Raw genomic sequence first — 24,763 nt, 5'->3', positions numbered from 1 at the left:
GGTTATGGAAGATTTTGAGTTTAGAACAACTGTGCATTATGAGGCTTATCAATTGAAGAAAAGGAATGGCATGTACTGGCATCATCAAAACCATGAATAGGATTTGAGGCAGGTGGAAGGTCATTTAGTACAAGAGGAAGAGAGCAGGTGAAAGTGCAGAGTCCTGAAATATTCTAGCACTAGTGGGGAAATTGAGGAGATGAAGTTGGTGACCCAATTTCAGAGAATGGAAGATGGGTAGGTTGGTGAGCAGGTCTCTTTATCACACCTGATTAAATGCAATGGAAATGTTGAGAGCAGCCATTTAAGTATCTCCAAACCTTTTCATAGCTTATATCTAAAGGTGGATAGTGATCATTAGGAAATCTGCTATGGGTCACAAGTGGCAGAATCTATACTGCTGGTCACTAATCAGCTAGTGGACATCCAGATAGTGAAGAGGTTGGCTGTTGACAGCTCATCTCCATTACTGAGGGAACTGAAGTGACAACAACTGGACAATAGTTTGATGATTGAGTTGTTATTCTTTTTTTTTGGAATGCTTGTTTCCATGTTATAAAGTAGATACTGAACAAACAGGAAAGATTAAAAAGATAAGTTTTGAGCACAAAAGGAGGGATATCAGGAAAGACTTATTAGCTATTCAGGATTATTCTGACTTCTTTTATCAGAAAGAAGTCAAAAGAGTCCCAAAGAGCATAAACACTAGAGTATACGTGAACAGATATAAAATGTAGAAATTAAGGGGATAAAAATCCCTTGTTGTTTTATAGCCAGTAAGTGACACTTAAGATCGCAAACTACAATCTATGAGTTTCATGCCGAAAAACTATCGGCGTAGGCAATTCGAAGCAAAGGTGGAGCAAGCTCCCTCATTATTCTTGATATTTTCTCACAATGTAAAACACAGCTCTTAGGAGATGTAATACTGTCATTACATTATGAGGAGAGGTCACTACCCAGACCGGTTTCAACCTTTTTTGAGGTCTCATCAGTGAGTAGGTAGACCTGGAAGATATCAAAGCTTAGTGAAAAGAACTTGCATACCTTCACTATACGAATGCCATAAAGGTGTATTAATATTTATAGTTAAGATAAAAACCCAAACGGCTAGTTTTTTGGCAACCTTAATAGAAATTAAGGGGATAAAAATCCCTTGCTGTTTTATAGCCAGTAGGCGAAACTTAAGGTTTAATTGAATCGAATTGCCTACGCTGATAGTTTTTCGGCATGAAACTCATAGATCATAGTTCGCGATCTTAAGTTTCGCTTACTGGCTATAAAACAACAAGGGAATTTTATCCCCTTAATTTCTATTAACGTTGCCAGAAAACTAGCCGTTTGGCTTTTTATCTTAACTATAGATATAAAATGTGTTTTGTTTTCAAATTTGCCAATCATACAGACTATCAGTCTGGAAGAATGTTTATAATGGTTGATCCTGATTACCCAAACTTGATTCAAAATTATCATTCATTAATTTCTGTTGAGGTCAGAGGTGATATGGAATACCTCAGCAGATTCTTTGAACATTTTTTCAAAGATAATATGCATACAGGATATTCTCATGGTCTATCAGTCGACATTACAATTTACTTTCACGTAAAACTAAACTAATATAATCAAGGTGCATCGTGCCATGTAACGAGTTATATGTTTGTAGCCAGTATAAATTGGAGTAATATGATGTTCCCAAGTCAGTGCAATTGTATCAAAATGAAATGGCTGCGAGAAGGGAACTGATGGAGTTTGACAGAGGCATTGTGATAGGATGCCATGTTGCAGGGGCTATCTGTTTGGTAAAATGTTGATAAATAGGACAATCGCAGGTCAACAATCAATGATACCATACTGAAATGGAAGCGTAAGGAGTCAACTGCAAGTGATACCTGCAGTGGACAACCCACCACACTCTCCAAGCATAATATGTAAAAACCGCTATTCATCAGCCGAAATGCTGAATGCATTCAGGGCATGAACTGGAACATGAATCTGCACAAAAATATTCAGAACCAAGGCTCACAACATGGGATTCCATGGTAGGACTGCAATATGCAAGTCACCATTACCAGAACCAACATGCAGTGTTGTCTTCAATGATGCAAAGAGCATGGTACAGTGGGATGTGGAAGCTTAGAAAGCTGTGTTATGGAGTGACGAATCACACTACACCCTCTACTTAGCAGATGGATGGGTGTGAATATGGTGGATGAATGATGACCCCAAACTATGAAATTTGGAGATGGCAATGTGATGGTATGGTCCTGTTTTTCCTGGTTTGCCCTCAGACCTCTGTTTATGGTACCATGAACATTGAACTCTGAGTGGTATCTGGACAATGCAATGCTTCCTACTTTGTGGCATTTCTATGAAATTACCACTGTCTCTTTCAGCAAGACAATGCACCATGTCATAAGGTTGTGTAACTACGTGGTTTATGGACATGAACATCATCACACTTGACTGGCCTCCACAGAGCCCTAATATCAACCCTATTGCAAGGAACATCTGTCCCACAGCTGTCCAAGACCTCATTACATGCCTACAAGAACGGTCCATAATTCTCATTGATAGCTATCATACACCTGTGGAAAGTATTCCCCCATACGATTGCTGCAGTCATCACAGAGAAAGGATATCCTACATCTTATTAAGGCGGGTGCCATGGCTTGTTTGTTCCTCACACTATGGTTTCCATTGACTTCTTTCCAAGCAGTTATATTATGCATCTTTTCATATTCTCACTGATAAAAAAATATATTAATGATAACTTCTCTTGACCAGCCTATCTATATGAAGTAAATCATCCTTGCTAAACAACAGATTGTATATAGATCCCCCCCCCCCATGGTCAATGGAGTCATTCTAGAGATTGGAATTTCTGTCTAAAGATGTCTAAGAACATGTGTCTTCTCCCTTCATTCTTTCTAGTCCTAAACATATTATATAATACTTTTCAGCATCCAAGAAATTAAGCTTAATCTTTTGAAAAAAATGTTGCTTTAACTTTGAACAGCTATTAATTATATATAAACCCATCCAATAAATACTGGGGCAGTGCTTCTAAGAGCTCCTAAAAATACTTGACTTTTATGTTGATTAATGACCCATCTCTCACCAATCATTCCTCTCTTTCACATCCAGTTTCTGTTGCTTGCATTTTCTAAAAATATTTCCATGGGCACTGCTCATTCTCCAACTCTCCTTTGAATCTGTTAAAACACATGCAACAGTAGCTATTCAAATACTCCTTCAGATGAAGTTCAAACTCTTAGAACAAACTTTTTTGCCTTTTCATTCATGCCTTCTGCTGCTGTCTTTTGGACCTGCTTCTAAAGAGTATAATGTAAAATCAGATCAAATCAGATATTCATATCCAGTCCTAGTAAATTTTTTTATTTATCTTTCAATTTTCTGTCCATCCATGACTAATATTCTATAGGTTAAAAGTCCTCTAAATGCAATTAAGAGAACCATACTATAGTCTTTGTCATATGCTGCAGATTTTCCAAGCTCATCTTTCATTTTATATCCTCAACTAATATAACTGAGAGAAATGATGAAAGAAACAAGCTGAGAGAAAGCATATAACTAACAAAGATGTTTTAAAAATAGCAAAACAGCTAATAATGAGTATACAAATTAAGATTAGACTAGACATTTTAAGAGTATATGTATTGTAGATAAATTACGGCATAAAGAGAAAAATCACAATAACTCAAAAACTGTATGATGAATTTTTATGCAATTCACTGAAAACAGTATGATATCAGATGTGAAAGAAACACCCACAAAAATTGTAAATAAATAGTTTAATTCAGTAGAGTAACAAACGGGTACAAGAAAACAATGGTTAAAACAAGATTGTCAAAGTGTCTCAATAAGGAATGCCATCACCCCTCACAGTAATGTTTCATACTGTTTATGATAGTGTCCAGGAACTCAGTTGGTAATAAGCAGTATTGCTCCTGCAAACCTCTCCTTAGTCCCTCAAGGTTTTGGGGAGGGAGGGAGTCAAGAGTAGCAACACACTATCTAGAGCATCCCAGACATGCTCGATAGGACTGAGGGCAGGAGACCTGGCTGGCCAGTCATTATGTATGGTAGTCTCTTCTTGAAGATATATTGGTCCATGAGCTTTTCTTGATGCAGATGAACATTTTTGTCTTGTGAGATAAATGTCTCCCCTATCATACTAACATACAAACAAACATAGGGGGGGGGGGTCCAGGACCTCCTCTCTATAAGTTGCAACATACAGGTTGATGCATCCACCCAACGAGATGCCTCCCCAAACCATCAACACTACCTCCACCATAAGTGTTCCCTTTCACAGATATTAGAGAGATAATAATGTGTCCCTGGTTCTGTCCAGGTCAGAGTGTGCCTCATATCACTTTGTAGGGCAAACCAGAACTCTTCTGTAAATAATACCGATCCCCATTGGTCTTGGGTCAACCAAACCCATTTCAAACATTCTCTCCTGTGGCATGAGGCACACAGATTACCAGTTGCCTAGTATACGGACCACCTTTTTAAACCCTTCTGTGCACTGTGGAAGCAGATACTAATGTTTCTGTAGCCAACATGAGGTCAGATTGCAACTGGTTCAGAGTAGCATTCCTGTTTTGGCGAGCAGATAATCAGAGATATCAGTCACCCACTGCAGTTGTAGCCAGTGGGCTTCTTTTACTGTATCTCTGGGATGCTGTTTGTGATTGCCAGAATTGGTTCTACAGTCTGAACCATGGAATGACTCACATACAGCCACCTCCACCTGAATTTTCAGTTAAATGATGTTGTGCAGCCATATCTAAGAATTTTGCTATTACGAAATGTCTTGTTCTCACTTCTGACATGAAATGGAAAAACCACTCAAAACACCAGCTTTTATTGTGTGGCTCACTTGCATATACCACTGATAGCACCACTCATTTGTATAAATGAGTGGTGCTATCAGTGGTATATGTAAACTCAGTATCACTTTTTACATAATGTAACTGACTTTCATGTGACCACCCCACCCCAGTTATCCCGATTTTCTCCTTATTCCTTAATTTATAGAAACTAGTGTATTATTATGAAATTAATTAATGGTTAGTATGTGTAAAACATATAGATTCAATTGCTTCTATATACTTCTTCCTTGCTACAAGGACATTGTCAGGGAGGGAATAAAAAAGATTAGCAAAATGACATTCAAAACTGGAGCATCATGTATCAAGGCTTTAGTATCAAATTACAATAACTAACCACTGTTTTTCTGTAAACTTAGTTGTAACCAGACACAGATAGTAAATGCATGCTGCGTAACATGCCAATTTTGGTTTGTTTCATCAATTTCTTTTTTTCTCTCTCTCTCTCTAACAATGTCCTTGTAATAAAGAAGAAATATATAGGAGGAATTAAATCTACATGTTTTGTATGTGTTAAGCATTATTCATATCATAATAATACAAATTCAGATAATGGGATGGTAATATAATGAACAGATTATGAAATCATTTTAAGGAAAACACAGATAATAATGTGTCCCTGGTTCTCTCCAGATCAGAGTATGCTTCATATTACTTGCTATTGCTACTGTCTCAATGCTGAATGTGAAAGAACAAAATAATTAAGGAAAATGAGCAAAGAAAATGCCTTCATGAAAAACATCTCATCTAATTTACATGTAGGACAATCAGAGGAAGAGAAGCAAATAGATTGATATGAGACATACTATTAAAAAAGGAGAAGAAAGCCAATTACATCCTAGAAAAGATAGATGTCATACAAAAAGTAACCCAATCTGAAAGGTCACTAAAATGAAAATAGAGACAGAAGAAATCCAGAGGAGTAATACACAAAGATGCACAGAAAATGGAATTAGGATTTAAGTGGATAAGAATCATCCTGTGCAAATTCCAAGGAAGAAAAAGTGCATTCTATCTTAGATTTTAATTTTAATATCTTCTGCACTAATTTATTTATACTTGACATTTTATAACAGTTTAAAAATGTGTAAATCAGCATTTTGCTGTTAGGAGGTATTTACATTTTTGACATTGTAATAAATATCAGAATTAATACATACTGTAATATGTTCACCCACCAATCAGTATCATAGGCCGATTCTTTGATTCTGCTATATTAAACATTCCTAGAGAAAAAAAAAAAAATGAAGAATATTTAAAATATTATTTGAAAATAAAGAAAAATACATTTTAATTACATTTTTAGTAATGGTAAGAATAAATACATCTACATAATCTAGTATACCAGTATATTTAAACCAACTAAATGCATACAAATATTCAAAATAATTTAATTGTATTTCAAATGTCTAAAACATAATTTGTTAATTATGTTTCTTTTGTTGATACTCACTGCTACTTTATATTAAAAAAAAAAATGTACATTGTATATATATCATGCTAACATATATTGTGATTTTGAAGTTTGACTATGAAAAGACAATTACATGAAAGGCTATTTGTTAAAAACAAATACTGTAATTTTAGATCATATAATTACTGATTGACATTTGTGAATTTTAATGTCTTTTGAACTGATAAAAGAAAAAAGTCATTTGTTTGGATCTAGATGTGCAAGTTCCCATTTCCAAGAAGAGCTTCGTTGATAAATGGCAACAGAATTACTGCTACTGCTTCATGACTTAAATGGAAACTACAAGTACAACGTGTAGTGGTTCATGTGTAAAGAACTAAATGATTAGGATATCAACTATTCTAAAGATGAATATGCAAAATTTTGGTTTTCAATTATTGTGTTTTTTCTTTTTCTTTCTTTCTTGAGCCTCTCACATAGAAATAAAAACGATAAAAGTTTTGATTTTAAACAGAATTTAAAAAGAAAAGAAAAACTTCAAGAATTTTTAGTCCAAGAATTTTAATGGACACCATAAAATTATTCAAATTTATTATTAACCCTGGAAACAACTCGAGAAGTGTTCTGTGTTCCTCATTATCCCATTGTTTAGCAAATTTTTATCTAAAACATCTGAAAGAAAAAAAATCTTAAATTTTAATCCAAAACTATAACTTTGCAGGTGACATATCTGCTGCTTGACAGACAGAAATTAGAAGTTGCTATCATTTTTGCTAAAATTAGTAATCTGCATCCTATAAGAAAATTTACTTTAAAAATTAATTGTCAGCGTAACATCACTTCTAGATCAATACATCTAGAAGTATTAAATGTGAAATTAATGGCTCATTGTCTACTTCCATCTGCAGCATAGCAGTGTTTACAAGCTATTATATACATTCATCTTCAGTATAACATTTTTCTCAAAAATGTGGAATTATTAAATCTTTGTTATCTAGACCACATAAAATTCAAGAAAGAAATTTTAAAATATAAAAACAATCAAGCAAATAGCACTTTTAAAAGATTACAAAAATCATCAAAAAAAAAAAATCACTGACTGTTTCTTGCCATATCCTTCAAGTGAAGAAGAATTCACAGAAATCTTATTACTTCTATAAAAGTAATAAAGTAATTTTTTTCTAAATGTGTAGCAAACATTTTAAGGAACTTCCAATTCACTGTCACTTTCAATAAACTGCAGGCACAAGGAACTTTATACACTTCAGGACGTGCAAGTAGGATGAAGTTCCTTTAGGAGAATGGATAGATGAAGGTAACTAGCTGAATAAGTGGCATCATCATCATCAAATTCCTGACATGTACCCTCAAGGGGTGTACAGGATATGATAGTACTACATGAAAAATTAACATCATTACTAACTTCCTATCTACAATTTTCCTCCAAATCAGTCTGTTACTTGTCAAGACCCCAATATTATCATTATCAGATCTTATATTTCTATCGTCTAAGGCACACTGTACCGTATCAATCCACCTATATCTTGGTCTTCCTCTGGGTCATTTTCCTGCCAACCTGGCGGAGAACACTTGTTTTGCTAATCTTTCCTCGCCCATTCTATTTAAGTGACCATACCACCTGAGATTAGCTCTGCTAATGCATTCCTGGATGCTGACAATGTCAAGTTCTTTCCTAATATCCTAGTTTTTAATATGATATTGCCATTGATGCCATCTATTCACGCCTCTAATCTTTCTGAGGACTCTCATATCTGCGGTCTCTAGTCTTTGGTCAAGTGTTTTACTTCTGACACAGCTCTCAGATCCATAAGTTAAAACTGGTTTGAACACTGTCTTGTATACAGCTAATTTAGTGTTCCGACTAATTTCTCTCTTATTCCATATGGATTTATTCAATTGATTTCCTATCATACCAGTTTTGTTGATTCTGTTGTCTATTTCTATATTTAATTTACCATCTTCAGTAAAAATCATGCCTATGTAGCTGAAATGTTTTACTTGTTCCACAGGTTCCCTGTTCACAACACAATTGACATTTTCAACAATTCTACCTATTTTCATTGTCTTTGTCTTTTTAATGCTGAACTTCATACCATATCTATTACAACAATTTAGTCAGGGACTCTTGCAAACTTGTAGCGGATTTATTTTAAAAGTATAACATCATCTGCATAAAGCAAAGAGCTGACATTAACATCTCCAATTCTGATATAATGTTTAATACCACTTTCCTTCATAATGTGATCCATATATCATCATGCATATCAAGGATTTAGGCCTAGCATGGCCTGTTCCGGCCTTAGAAGTGAACGTTGAATCGTTTAAGAGGACGTCTTGGGTTTTCTTTTTCCTAATGGCTTGTACTTTAAGGCTTGTTTTGGTAAGCTTTCTGTTTTCATTCTTTGAACGTATTTCATCCATTTATGTTCATATTTTTAAATTTTTTCTATTACTGGTTCTTGGTTTAATTCTTTCATGATTTCTTCGTTTCTTTTGTGATTGAATAGAGTATACTTTGCAGTTTTTCTCATAACTTCATTTCTGCTGTTATTAATCATTGTTTGACTTTTTGTTTTATTGTCCAGGTTTCACTTCCATACAATAAGACTGGTAGGGCTAAAGTATTGTATACTTTCAGTCTAGTATATTTTTGAACTAGGTTTGGTGTAAATTTAGAGTTAATTACACCTGTTATTTTTAAATATTTTGCAATTTTTAGGTTTATATCATTTTTATTTTCATATGTGATCATACATCCTAGGTAGCTGAATGAATTCACCTGTTCTAAGATCTTGTTATCTATTACTATTTTAGTTCTTACTGGATCTTGTCCTTTAAAGGCCATAGTTTTTGATTTTTCTGTTGATATTATAATACCATAATCTTTGGCTATCTCATTTAGATCTAAAATAGTTTTCTGTAAGTTATCTTCATAATCTTTAATCATTATTTGGTCATCAGCATAAAGGAGAGTGTTTAAGTTCACGGTAGAAGAAAGTTTAATACCTTGATGGAAATTTTTATTCCATTTTATTATTATTTCATTTAGGTAAATATTAAAAAGTGTTGCTGAGAGGGGACATCCCTATTAGACCCCTTGGTTTATCTCTCTCGTATATGAGAGCTCATGATTTAATCTTATTTGTATTTGATTATTTTCATATATACTTATGATAGCTTTTAGGATATTATTTGGTATTTGTCTTTCTTTTAATATGTTAAATAATATGTTTCTTTTAACTTTGTCAAATGCTTTTTCAAAGTCAATAAATGCAATGTATGTGTCTAAATTGTATTCTCTTCTTTTCTCTATTATTAATTTTCGGCAAAAGGCCGGGTCTATACATGATCGTCCTTTTCTAAATCCATTCTGTACTTCTAAAATAGAGTTTTTGGAATACTTCATTAGTTTGCCATTTAAAATTCTGCTATATATTTTGTGACAGGAATTTAGTATACTTATACCTCTATAGTTTTTTTGGTCATCTCTAATACCTTTTTTAAAGATAGGAATCACAATTGCTTTTTTCCATTCCATTGAGGGGTTACCAGTTGAATAAATTTTATTTAAAAATAATAGGAGTCTTTCTTTGAATCTTGTGCCTGCGTATTTATATAGTTCTGAACCTAGCTTATCTTCTCCAGGTGATTTTCCGTTTCTTGTTTCTTTCAGGCTGATTTCTAATTCTTCTTAAGTTATTTCCTTTTCATTTTCGTTAATTGTTTGCCACTTGTCTTTTTTAAAATATTTGTCTGTCCACAGTTCTGTGTAGTAATTTAGAAATTCTTCTAATTTCAATTCGATGTTTAATTTTATGTTCTCTTTGGTATCTGCAATTAAGTGTTTCAAAATCTTATATACATTGGATCTTATTTTATATAAATCATGTTCTAAATTAGAAACAAATTTGATCCATGATTCTCTATGTCTTTTTCTGACTTCTCTTTTAGCTATGGCTCTTATTCTTTTATATTCTATTTCATCTTCTAATCTTTTACTGCTTAACCATTTGTGATAGGTTTCTTTTTTCTTTTTGATTATTTCTTTGATTGTTTGCCACTTGTCTTTTTTAAATTGTATCATCCCAGATCTTCAGTTTTTTCCTTTTATTGAATTTTTTGGCCTTTTCTAAGCTTTCATTTGCTGCTGCATTTAGTATCGTTTTTATATTAAGCCATTCTATTTCTATTTCATCATTTTGTTTTATTTTATCTAGATATTGGTTAATTCTGTGTTCATATAGCTATTGTACATTTGTGTCATTGCACAGTCTAGTTTTATAAACAAATGTTTCAATTTTTTTTTCTGTTCTTATTACTTGTAGACATTTAGGTGGTAATCTTAATTTTATTTTAACAAGGAAGTGGTCACTGCTTATTTCATATCCTCTGTGAACTCTAACATCTAGTGAAAATTTTGATGTCTTTTCATTTAATATGAAGTAATCTAATATTGATTTCCATCCTCTTGCTGCCCAAGTATATTTATGTATGTCTTTATGTTTATAGAAGGAATTCATTATTTTTAGGTTATTATAAACTACAAAGTCAATCAATTTTTTACCACTTCTGTTTAGAGTGTGTTCTCCATGTATTCCTATATTATTATTAATTTTCGTGTTTCCAATTCTTGCATTTAAGTCTCCTGCTAAAATTATGTAATCATTTTTATTTATTTTATTATATATGTTTTGTAGCTGATTATAAAAATCAATATTATCCTGTTCTCTTCCTTCTTTTGGGGCATATAAACCAATTCTTGTTAAATAGCCTCTATCTATTTTTATTCTAGCTTCTATTATTCTTTCATTCCATAATTTATAATGTTTTAACTGTTTTGAATGTGATCCATATAGATAATGAATAACAAAGGGGATAATGTACATCCTTGTCTCACACCAGATTTAACATCTGTCACTACTGTTAAATCACTAGTGTGCTATCACTAAACCATCTTCCTGTACTTCCTTCAATTCTAACTGCCGACTTACAACTCAAAACAGACTAAGTATTGCTTGATATAATGCTGCATTGACACCATATAACTGTAACATATTGAATAGCTTCTCTCTTGGCACCTTGTCATATGCCTTTTCCAGATCAACAAAACTTAAATACAGATCTTTGTTATATTCCCATGCTTTCTCAACTATTTGTCATAAAGTGAAGATCTGATCCTGACAGCCTCTATTTGGCCTGAGTACAGCTTGTTCTTCACCAAGCTTTTCTTCCACAATTCTTCTCAACCGTTTCTCAATTATACTTGCATAGATCTTACCAGGAACACTCAGTAGGGAAATACCTCTGTAATTCTCACATTCAGTTTTATTTCCCTTTTTATATATGGGTAGTATTAGAGCTCTACTCCAATCTCGGAAATTCATCCCTCTGTCCAGGTTTTCTGAACTATGCAGTGCAGCACTGAAATACCACCATATTTCAGCATTTCAGGTAGAATATCATCTACTCCTGCTGCCTTTCCAGATTTCAAGCCTTTGATGGCTTTTTCTACTTCAAGTATGGTATGTATTCCTGCCTGTATGCCTGTTGAGTGTTTTTTAATACTGTGCTATCACTACTTGTTTCATTCAGCAATTTTTCAAAGTAATTACTCCATACTTCAAGGATATCTTTTTCTCCTGTTTTCATGTCACCTTTATCATCTCTAATTCCTTTTACAGCACTCTTTCCTCCATTTCTAAGCTTCTTCAACAACCTCCAGAATATCTTACCACCTTCTTGATATTTATTTTCTATGTTCTTGCCAAAGCCCTCTCATGACTTTTGTTTAGCTAGTTTTATACAGTGTTTAACTTTCTTACATTTGTCTCTGTATTCTCTAAGAGCACAAGCTGACTTATTTGCCAGGAACTTTTGATATGCTTTCTTCTTTTCCTTCACTTCCTCTTTAACTTCCTGTGTCCACCATGGAGTTCTGATTTTTCTATCCTTGCAGACAACCTCACCACATGTCTCTCTAGCTGAATCAATCAGGGTTTTCTTCAAGGCTTGCCACTGAATCTCCAAGATTTGGTTCCTGTTCTCAAACTCTTTCATTTTTTCTTCAATAATCTTTGTGTATTTTAGTCTACAGGTCACATCTGAGAGCTGCTCAACTTTTATTCGCTTTAAAACTTTCTTACATGTTATTCTTTTCAATACCAAATTCAATTTTATCCTACTCAAGACTAAATAGTGATCACTTCCAATTTCAAGTCCTCTGTACACTCTGGTGTCCTGCACCATGGAGAAAACATCACTATCAACAATAACATAGTCAATGAGACTTTTCTTATTCCTTGCCTCTTCTCTCCATGTGAATTTGTGCACATTTTTATGTTGGAACATGGTGTTAGTAATAACCAGTCAATGTCCTGAGCAGAAATCAAACAGGTATTTGCCATTATTATTAGCTTTGCTCTTTTCTCCAAATTTTCCCCAAACATTTTTGTATGTCTGACAATCACTTCCTACTCTACTATTTATATCCCCAACAAGGACCAACTTTTCCTTTTTCATTGTGTCAGTAGCTTTCTCTAGAGCCTGAAAAAATTCCTCCACTTCTACCTTAGTAGAACCTTCTGTGGGACCATAGGCATAAATAAGTCTCATTGTCCAGTTCCCCATTCTGATATTTGCCCACATCACTCTACTTGACACTGCCTGCCATTCAAGAAGATGAGCCTCATATTTTGTGTTGAATACTATGGCTACTCCTTCTTTTCCTTGAATGTCATTTCCTGAATATAACATTTTGTATTTATTGTTCAGAAAGATCTCACTAGTTTTTGTATTTTTTGTTTCAGTCACCCCTATTATGTCGATCTGGTACTTATCTAATTCCTCAGCTAGCTCCATTTCTTTGCCATTCAGGCTTCTTATGTTGATAGTACTGATCTTTAACTCTGGTGATGTTGAGTTGTGGTGTGCTTTCAGATTTGTTCCAGTAGCTGACTTTTTGCTGTTCACCGTGGTTCCCTGGCGTAAACAATGCGGGCCTTGTTTAACTGGATGACGCCCCAGTCGGCATGAAATTTTGTCATGTTGTACCATCATTTTCTATATTGGTTTAAGCCAATAAGAATACAATTTGGTTGGCTAAATCTCAAATTGCCAGCCCATCCTCGTTCGTCCAGGTAGATACTCAACAGGGTGCACCATGGTAAGTATTGGATATTAGGTCAGAAGCAGTGGTCGGTTCTCCACATTCCTTTGAAGGCTATGTGGTTTGAAATAAAAATTCTTTGCACTTGAATGAATAAAAAATTTAACCCTGATATAATTTATCATGGTAAGACTTGACATTATTTCACTGTTCAGGCATGTACCTTTGGGAGAGACCCTTGACTTCATTAAGCTGCATTTCCCATTTGATATGGCATGAAGATCATATCTGCAGGGAACTTTAGATATCTTTTCTGATGTAGTCTTATATACAAATGGAATAGTTTTGCTGTTAATCCAATGTTTGCAGGAATTGATAAACATGGTGGATGCATTCAGAATTTTATCGATTTTATATGGGTTTGCAGCCACTGGCTAAAGAGGTGCTGAGGTCTCCAACTAAGTTTCAGCATTGGGTATGAAACACTCCTCCAACCTCAACAAGTATGGTTGTACTAATTTGCCAAAGATCTGGGAGATAGTCATTCTGAGACCAAATAACCTGACTCTCCAAATTAACTTTATGGTTATCTGACCTGTAGAGAATGCCATGTCAGGACATTATTTCTGTTTCATTTACAACTTGAATAGTTTCTAATGATTTAATTGAGCCTGTGTGCTTGTCACAGTCATAATTTGTGCTCCAAAGATGCTAGGTAGAAAACAAGCAGAATGTTAGGAATAATCAACAACCGTGAAGCTTTTCTATACATGTACAAATTTTGCATGGAAAAGCAATTACATAGCACTTCAGAGGAGAAATGTGGCTTAATGAGGTTAAGTGTCCCTGACAAAGGCACATTAGTGAACAGTGAAGTAATATCAAGTCTGACCATAATGTCAGAATATGTCAGGGTTAAATTTTTTATTAATGTTTTAAAGTGATTAAATTCATCCTCTTCCACAGATTGAAGTGTATAAAGTTTCTTGTGCCTGTAATTTAGCATACTTTGTACATTTCTCAAGCTGATACAATTGGATGTCTAGAAAAGAATTTTCCTCATAATATTGTAAAATTTTCAATTTTGTCATTAATTAAGGATACTTCAGTTGTCAAAACAAATTGTACAAACAGATAGAGGGAAGAGCTATGGAATCTCCCATCTGCTTCTACTCTACTAATAATGTCATGGAACATTTTGAACAACATATTCTCGATGTTTTTTCACCAAAACCATCCATTTGGTACAGATATTTTTGCTATATGGAACTATTCTTTCTCCTATCTCCATGGATTTCTTGAAAAAAATTAATTCAGTAAACTCAAAAATCAAATTTACACTTGAAGTAAATTTGTCTTCTTTTTCTTGATGTTCTCATTCTGTGTCAACCTAATAGCAGTCTGCAGTTCTGTGTGTACGGAAAACCAACTCGTGTTAACAAATACATTAATGCTGCTTCACATTATCACCTATCAGAAATACAGTATAGTTAAATCTTTAGTTGACAGTGCTCATAAAATTTGTTCAACTGATTCTCTTTTAAACGATGAACTGTCTATTATCAGAACTACCTTCATTTCTAATGGTTATAATGCAAAAGCAATTGAAAAAATAATTATTCATTATGGCATTCATTTTATCCTCCTCAAGAAAAAGTTGAATTTCATTTCCATATGTTAGAGGACTCAGAAAAAATTGCAAGACTTCATCATATTGATCAACAAGTTTCTTTCCATCCAGTTCATAAACTAAATATCTAACTAACGATCTATCAGTATCTCTCATGTGATAGTGCAGATTTTAGAAAAGTTAGTAAGAAATTGCATACAGAAATGGGTAGACAAACAAGCTGTACTCTGCCAGGAGCAGCACAGGTTTACTAAAGGGAGGTCATGTTTTAGCAATTTGCTCATATTTTATAACAATATTACAGCCAAGTTGAATAAAGGAAATGGGTAAACTGTGATAATGTTAGATTGTGATAAGGCATTTGATAGGATACCACACAAAAGGCTGTTTCAAACTGGAGGATATGGGATTGGAATATAAACTCATGACTTGGATCAGTGGATGGTTGACAGACAAATATCAAAAAGTGGTATATATGGTGGGTGCGAATCTGCAAGATTTAAGGTGACCAGTGGTGTACCTCAGAGTTCAATCTACAGGGTAATTCAAAAAGATGGACTCAATTTCATACGGCTACATTTCCTGAACTATACATCGCATGTGAATGGCCTACATAACATTTGAAAGAGGCGGTCCTAAAGTTTGAAATACTACAGTTTGAGTGCTTGCCTAGCACAGCCATACAGCAGCATCAGTTGTGAGCAAAATGGCTACTATGCAGCACAAAATTTTTTGCGTTTTCGTGAGCTCATTAAAACTGAGTTGGCAACTGCAGTGCAGCATGTGTTTCATCGTTGTTTCAACATTAAATCTCCAATGAGGGAGAGCATTTGTCGTTGGAATTATCAATTTGAGCAAACAGGTTGTGTGTGTGTGTGTGTGTGTGTGTGTGTGTGTAAGGAAAAGCTAGACATCCTTCTTTGAGTATGGGATGAATTCAGCTACCATCCTGATGTTATCCTTGTGGCAGGAGGGAGGCACATTGAACATCTATAAACTTTATTGTGAGTATAATCAAATATACTTTACATCATATTTGTCACTAGTTCTATGTTTGATATACAGGGTGGTTCAAAATTCCACACACAAACTTTGAGGGGAGGTAGAGAACATCAAAATAAATCAACCATATCACATAGGAAAGCATGACCGGAAATTCCACCGGAAGGTACTAACAGGGACACAAAGATACAGAAATAACACAAGGCAGTAAGTAGTGTAAAAAACTTTATTAGGTGTAACTGAACAGTTCAATAGTAGTTGGATACATAATATGGTAAACGAGGTGCATGTCTGCCATCTCAGCGTTTGTAAAACGACGCACGTTCTTCGTATGATGTCAAAAGCTTGAATGAGGAAGCCCTAATTGCTCACCTGGAGTGCTGCCAAACAGCACCACCAATCACTTTCGGATGGCGTTTCCAGTCAGGCTTTTCTATGTGAATATGGTTGATTTTGATGTTCTCTACCTCCCCTCAAATTTGTATGTGGAATTTTGAACCACCCTGTATAGACTTACAAAATTGAGTTCATCTTTTTGAATCACCCTGTATACATTAATGACATCAGGAAGGGTCTAACATCATCATCATCATCATCATCAAATTCCTGCCATGTACCCTCAAGGGGTGTACAGGATATGACAGTACTACATGAAAAAATTACATCATTACTAACTTCCTATCTACAATTTTCCTCCAAATCAGTCTGTTACTTGTCAAGACTCCAACATTATCAGATCTTATATTTCTATCGTCTAAGGCACTTTGTACCGTATCAATCCACCTATATCTTGGTCTTCCTCTGGGTCGTTTTCCTGCCAACCTGGCAGAGAACACTTGTTCTCTGCCAGGGATGCCAGAACAATCAGGGATGCTACTGATATCCAGCACTTACAAAATGATTTGAATAGGTTGGAAATTTGGGCAAACGAAAATGGCTAACAGTTTAATGTTAATGTTTAAATTTATGCACTTTGGTGTGATGAGATTTTCGGCGGCAGATTATATTAGCAGGACTATGCTACAACAAGCTGATGAGGCTAGGGATCTTGATATAATGGTGGATAGGAATTTGAAGTTCAAAGGTCACATAGCAAACGTTGCAAATACAACTAAGAGGATAATTGCAATGCTGAAGCAAACCCTGACATGTAAGGATAAGGAAGTCATTTTGTCTCTTTATAAGGCCCTGATATAGGATATGGGATATGGCAAAGAAGAGTTACAAAGATCATATCCGGATTATGGGATTTAGATTATGAGGACTGATTGTGAGTGTGCGTGGATTACACACAATCAGAGAAAGAGGGGAGGGGGTGATAGAGGCCTATATGCTTCTGAATGGGTGTTATAGAATATTGTCTGATGAAATTTTTTGTTATATGGAAGGTGGGGAGAGAACATAGGGGCATCCATGGAAGTTTGTTCACAGGCAAGAAAGGAGTAAGAGCTAGGTTTTCTCTCACAGAGTAGTGAGTGAGTGAGTGGAATAGTTTGCCTTTAGGAATAGCGAATGTATCTAGTGTGAACGAATCTAAGAGAAGGTATGACAGCTGGTTTGGGTGATTTATAGCCTCCCGTGAGTCTTTGACTGCTTGGAGGTTTCAGATAATAATAACAATAATAAATACTTTCCTCGTCTCTCAAAGACAAATATCCTTCTTTCTCTTATCCTGACATTTACATCATCCCTTGTCCTTACAGCCTGTGTTATTAAGGACAGACTGGTTGTTAGTGCTTGTGTAGCTCAATGAAAGTGACATGTGCCATCTATGAGTGCTAGACAGCCTGAAGAAAGAGCATTGGTAGTTCTGTTCTATTCTAGTCACTGACTAGAACTTTTACTAAGCATGTTTTCAACTGGTTCCCAAGTTAGTTGATCTCTGGCAAGAGCTTTTGGTTTGTTTGTTTTTTTCTTTTTTTAAATCAGATAACTCATCCAGTAAACTCAAGAAAATCAACCAAAGAATCCACATTATTTTCAGACAGGAATATAGTGTTAGGATTAGGGATCATGAGATGGCGGCACTTGTCAGTTGCTTGTCTTCACCAGATGTTATGTATAATTGGTGATAGTCTTGGGCAGCTATTTCTGATTGGCTACCAGTGGAGATTGAACTGCTCTCTCAGTCTCTAAAAGTTACATAGGGCTAAAATGGCCTTGCATACTCCCTATACAGGAATAAGAGGCGTTCGCTGATTTTTTTTTTTTTTGGTTGTTCTATTGAAATGCCTGTTGAAGAACATCAAGAATATATTTTACTTCAAGAGCCCAATAAATCTGGTTTAGCTAAGCACACCTTGTCTACTGTTGTTGTTGTCTTGATCTTGATGTTCTTCAACACCTTGTCTACTAAGCATAGAATTAAGTGGAATAATACTAAAATTCTACACAAAAGTTATTTTCTTCTGTTGTAGAAGAAAATAAAAGGAAAGAATGGATAAAGAAAGCTGCAAAGCACACATTCACAACCCTAATCTCAACAAAAACAATTTGCATTAAACTTTCTCAAATTTGGGAAGTTACCTTAAAAATAAAAATTGCAATTAATTATTTAAATTTAAAATTATACATTTTATTTTTATTTTCATTGAAATCTATTAATGTAGATGAAGATACCTCCTGCAGTTGATAGTGCATATAATATCATGTGCTTTCAATTTAAAGGTTGGTAAAGTGGTAGAGCCTCTGCTACTAATGGCTCACAAAAAGTTAAGCAAGTTTGAGCACGGTTAGTAGTTGGAAGGGATTCAATCATTCGATGCTGTTGTCACACTCTCCCTTGATGAGTCTTTGGACTCCCTGGAGGCATCACATAATAATAATAATAATAATTGCTGTTCGTTTTTATGTTTATCTCTCTTCCTATTGTATCGAAAATGGCTATGAAACATAGTCAAAAATACATAAAGAAATAAATTTATGTACTTATTTAACTGTAGTTATAAATCCTTTTATCATGTAACTTAATATGTGCATTAATTGTTTTAAATGAATTCATCAATAATTTATTCAGTTAACTATCAAACCTGAATGCTGCTTCTTTTTCTTATGAACAGCAGCTTCAATCACATTTATCAATTCAGCATCAGTTGCTCCTGTTCTGAGCACATCTCTAAGAGATACTTCAGAACTTCCAAACAAGCATACCTGCAAAGGAGAGAAGAAAATTTCAGTTTATTATCCTATTTTATTCTAATAACCATGTAAATAAAAGTGCTAAATATTTCTAACAATCTAACATTTAAATTACTTGAATAACATGGAATAACCACAAATCACAGGTGAATATTGGTTAGGGTAAATAACTTCATATCCTGCATCCTAAAATCCAGAAGGCTGGTTTTATTTAAAACTAACATTTCATTCCAGATTCTTTGGCACACCCAGGCAGCTAATGCCAATATTGTTCAAGTATAATGGCTAATAAAACAATTGCATCTGTCATTAGTCAAAGACCACTGACTTGGACCAAGAGTTGTTAGTATGGACTGCACAGTGACAAAGCAAGTATTTTCCTTTGGACTGTTTAACTTCAATGATGCAAGTAAGGCTGTTTCACTAAGACAAGCCTTACAACTTTGTATGTACATTCATCTGAATTACACTTATAAGTACCCGAATAAAGCAATTTTTTTTTCTCTATAATTTGGTAAATAAAACACATTTTAATATACCTATTATTATTTTTATTATTTACGTTACATGTGTTGTATTTCCCTCTATACATACCCAAAATCCAGGAAAGCTTTAGATCTTAAGCTACTGGATAAGGCATCAAGTACTGTATTTATAATCTTTATTTTTTTCCAAATTTTGGAACAAAATTTTAAAGATATGAGCCATAGAAAATAACAAATACTAGATCAAGCAATACAGCAATATTGCTGACACTAAGTAAAAACAACAAGCAAGTAAGCGTGACTCATACTTTTTTTTTATTTATACAGTTCATTCAACTTTATGCTAAATCTTCTAATGTGCTCAACCTTAGAATGTTGTTCTCACAATTGGGATGATGAACAAAAAACTTTTCTAAAAATGCTTGATACTATCTAGAATAGGGGAAACTGGGTTAATAGATGTCTTCCTCTCTCTTATTCTCAACCTCACAAAGGCTCATTCAGATCACTTTCTTCCAGATGTTTTGTTTCTAACTTATTCCTTTTCTAGATATTTTCATAGATGCTGTTCTGCTGAAACAACTTCCATCAATCCAGAGGAATGATGGAAGTCATTTCCACAGTGTTTTCCACAAGAACAACCTTCAGTTGTCCAAGAAACATATTAATAGGGTCCTCCCTTACTTCATACAATAATGAGTGTTATAAGTTTTGCAACCTCTTGCACATGGAATCAACACACACAAACACATAAATTAGCAGGACTGCTGAAGCTCAGTTGGTATCTATAATGCCCTTTGGTTGAAAAAAACTGGATTTGAATCACATCTTGGACACAAAAAACCTTTATCGGGCTTTTCAAGTGAAGGGGACTTAGCCAGTTTCATATGGAAATGCAGGGTTTTCCCCACCAATAATTTTTGTGAATTGTGTTTTCATGTTTTATATGCAGCTCAGTTAAAATGCTCTACAGAATTTCTTATGGATCAAGTATTGGGAATCATCTCTCTCTCTCTCTCTCTCTATCCAATACCTGAAATGGCTTTGAATGAATTTTTAGAAATTTTTTATCTTCCTGAATTGAAGCTAAACTCGCTTCCAGTTCTTAAAAGTTCAAATGCCCTGCAGGACTTTCTATGGATCAGAAAGATTGAATTTGGATCAAACTATCCTCCACCGCCTCCAATTGCAGATAATGCAATTTTTTTTTAAGGAATTTTTAAAAAGTATTCAGAAAATGGATGACCAGAGACTTTTTTTTTGTTTGTATTAAAATATTCTATGAGATTTTTATGAGTTAAAACAACTTGAAATTTAAGAGCTACTATTAAATGATCAAAATTTAGAAGCAAATACAAAACATAAACAGAAAGCACAAGGGAAAAGATACAAGATAATCATAAATGGTGAATTTCATAAAAAGAATTCCTGCAGAGTGACATTCATCATCAAGGTAAATGAACTTTGAGACAATGCTTATATAGACAGTTTATTATCATTTATAACAAAGAATTCTATGTCATTTTGAATAGTTTTACCCAATTTTGCAATAAATATTATCCCAACTGAAATCAAAATTGAGATTATTCTACCAACTTAAATAGAAATTATCATCATCATCATCAAAATCCTGATATGTATCCTCAGAGGGTGTACAGGATAATTATGATAGTACTACATAAAAATGTTACGCCATTATTAACTCTGATCAACAATTTTCCTCCAAATTAATCTCTTAACTGTCAAGACTCCAACATTATCAGATCTTATATTTTTCTCTTTTAAGGCACTTTTTACTATATCAATCCATCTACATCTTGGTCTTCCTATGGGTCTTTTTTCTAACACCCTGGCAAAGAATCATTGTTTTGCTAATCTTTCATCTCCCATTCTATTTAAGTAACCATACCACCTGAAATAAGCTCTGCTAACACATTCCTGAATGCTAACAATAGTAAGTTCTTTACTAATAGCCTCATTTGTAATGTGATATTGCCAGTGATGTCATATGTTTGCTCCACTAACTGTTCTCAGAACTCTCATATCTGAGGTCTTCGATCATGTATTTTAAATTTAACCCAACTCTCAGATCCATAAGTTAAAACTGGTTTGAACACTGTCTTGAATACAGCTAATTTAGTGTTTGAATAACCTAGCTAACCGCACTGCAGAGGTCTAGTGAAGTGGTTAACCGTGTGCAATTATTATGTAAAATATTAGCTTTTAAGTTAATAAATAGTTATTTTCTTATCAATCTGTGTTTGCATCAATACTGTTAAAATCCAATTCAACATAGTGAAGTATTTCTCAACCTTTTATGCTTCACATATCTCCTGGAAATGTGCATGTAACTGGCATACCCCCTTGTATAGATAGATAAAACTATAGTTATAGTATAACAATAGGAATAAAATAAAACATATATATCTACCCTATATATATAAAATGATAAGCCTTTTTATGTAACGTTTTTCTGTCACGTTTTTTTCAAGTTATTTGAAACGTTTTGAAACTCAGGGGAGAACCGGCCTACCAGTCCGGAACTCGGGGGGCGGGGGGGGGGGGGGGGGGGAGCAGGTGGCAGAACCCCCTTTCGAGTCATCAGAATTCAAGGAGAACCAGCCTACCGTTCTGGAACTCATGGGGTTGGGCGCTGTAAGTGCAGGGGAGGAACTCCCCTTTCGAGTCATTAGAATTCAAGGAGAACTGGCCTACCAATCTGGAACTTGGGGGGGGGGGGTGCCATAGGTGCTGATACCCCCTTTCGAGTCTTTGAAATTCGAGTCATCAGAATTCAAGGATAACCGGCCTACCAGTCCGGAACTCGTGGGGTTGGGCGCCGTAGGTGCCAGGGGGGGAGGAATCCCCCCTTTCGAGTTTTCAAAATTTGAGTCATCAGAATTCAAGGAGAACTGGCCTACCAGTCTAAAACTCGGGGGGGGGGGCACCATAGGTGCCGGAACTCCCTTTTGAGTCATCAGAATTCAAGGAGAACTGGCCTACCGGTCCAGAACTTGGGGGGGTAGGCCGTAGGTGCCGGAACCCCCTTTCGAGTCTTCGAAATTCAAGTCATCAGAATTCAAGGAGAACCAGCCTACCTGTCCGGAACTCGGGGGGGGGGGGGGGGTAGGCGCCAGGGAGGGAGGTACCCCCTTTTGATTCATCAGAATTCAAGGAGAAATGGCCTACCAGTCCGGAACATGGGAGGCGCCGTAGGCACCAGGGGGAAGAGCCCCCTAGTATTTATATATATATACACACACATACACACACATTAAATTCTGTATTCATAAATTACATATATTGATGAACATAAAAAGTGACAAACAATTTAACAAATCTTATAAAATTATAAACATTTTAGGATAATCAGTGAGATGATTGCACTTGTTTATACTTGCACAGTTCATCAAACCTATATTTATTTTTTGAAGCAGTTAAAGATGAAAAACAACTTTCACATAAACATTGTCACAAGATATCTCAATCAACTCTCCTTTATTGGACATCTCCCATTGAACAATGGAAGATTACATTTTTCTAAGTCAAATGTGAAGGGGTCTCGAATCCATTCTTTCATTTCATCAGGGTGGATACTGCTTTACGAGTTTTAAGAGTGCTTAAGTAAACAATTATTTGTTGTCTGATGTCTTCAAAATCTGCAATCATTTGCTCATTTTCTTTAAGAAATGAATCTAGTCACTGAGATTGGTCACAGCTGTTTCTTTTTAATTCCGTTTCTCCCACAGATAAATTTTTTACCATGGCCTCTGTTTTCTCTCAACACAGAACACATCAACATTTCTCCTTGCAATGATAAGTTCCAAATATTCCAAATAGCTGCTAAATATGATAACTGTAGAAGCCATTGTAAGTCTTGTAGTCTCAAAGAAAGTCGAAACTTGTAGCCAATGAAAAAAAGGCATATTTCATTGTGGAGTTCAATAAATGGCAAAGAACATTTCCTCATGACAACTAACCTACTTCTGTGTGAAGCAGCAATCTCTTATGCAGGCTACCCATTTCTTCACAGATAACTGGAAAAAAGTCGAGACTTCAATGTTCAGGTTTTGATGAAATTAACCATTTGTATACTTTCATCCAGAACTCTTTTTAAATGGACAGGGAGAAATTTAGCTATCAGCACTTCTCGGTGAAGACAACAGAGTGAACTTACATTCTGGTTCAACTTGTTTTATACGACCTGCTAGTCCTGTGATATAATCACTCATTGCATTTGCTCTGTCATACAGAAATACAATTTTTTCATTCAAGGCTGTTTTCGGCAAAAGATGAATCAATCATATTAAAAATATCCTCACCCATAGTAGAAATTTTGAGTGGCTTACAAAATAAAATATCTTCAAATATTGCATTTTGGAATTTTCCACGCCCAAAAACAAGTAATTGAGCTATCCAAGCTACGTCTGTCGACTCATCCACTTGTATGGCAAACCATGGGCTACATTGAATAGAGTGAACCTTAATATCACAGACCACATCTTTAATTCTCCTGAAAACTGTGGCATTTGACAAAGGAATGGTTCTGATAAGGTTTGCCTCTTTTTGACCAAACATACAAAAAAGCTATTTCTTCCGTTGATGGAAGAATGAGTGACTCGCCTATTATGTGAGCCTTTCCGGCTTTGGTAATTTGAAGGCTTACTTTTTAAGATGCTTTAAGTGCACTTTCATTTTCTTCTACACCAGAAAAATGCTTAATTACAGTTTTTCTACTACTCAAGTCTTCCAAAAGACATTTAAAATAGCTTAAGGGCTTGTTTTTTAAATGCTCATGTTTTGTTTCAAAGTGGTGCCATAAAAGAGATGGTTTCATAGAATTTTGTGACAGGACTTCAGGGCAAACAATGCACTGTGGATTTGGTTCTACTAAATTTTCTGTCCATGTAAAGCCAAATTGTAAATATGATTCATGATATTTACGTTTTGTAATTTTTTTAGCACTTGATTGTTTAACATTTAAATGTTCTTTTAGTTACTGCTGAATCCACCTCTTTACTCATATTGGATAATGATGTAGTCGTAGATAAT

General features: G+C 34.8%; 1 protein-coding gene across 2 annotated transcripts in view; it reads right to left on the bottom strand.

The window, feature by feature from the left end:
* The window catches only part of Mocs1 (Molybdenum cofactor synthesis 1), a 59,639-nt gene that overhangs the window by 10,047 nt on the left and 24,829 nt on the right, over nucleotides 1-24,763 (bottom strand). For both annotated transcript variants that reach the window (XM_090413303.1, XM_090413304.1), the window contains 2 exons: nucleotides 19,118-19,238; nucleotides 6,095-6,142 (listed from right to left, as the gene is read on the bottom strand). In XM_090413303.1, the coding sequence (XP_090269429.1) occupies nucleotides 6,095-6,142; nucleotides 19,118-19,238 (169 nt within the window). The remainder of the gene's footprint in view (nucleotides 1-6,094; nucleotides 6,143-19,117; nucleotides 19,239-24,763) is intronic.

The sequence above is a fragment of the Typopeltis vanoorti genome, chromosome 24 (genome assembly GCF_054136105.1).
Source record: "Typopeltis vanoorti isolate ZY-2024b chromosome 24, IOZ_Tvanoo_1.0, whole genome shotgun sequence".
NCBI lineage: Eukaryota > Metazoa > Arthropoda > Arachnida > Uropygi > Thelyphonidae > Typopeltis > Typopeltis vanoorti.
This window is presented reverse-complemented; position numbering and strand designations above follow the sequence as displayed.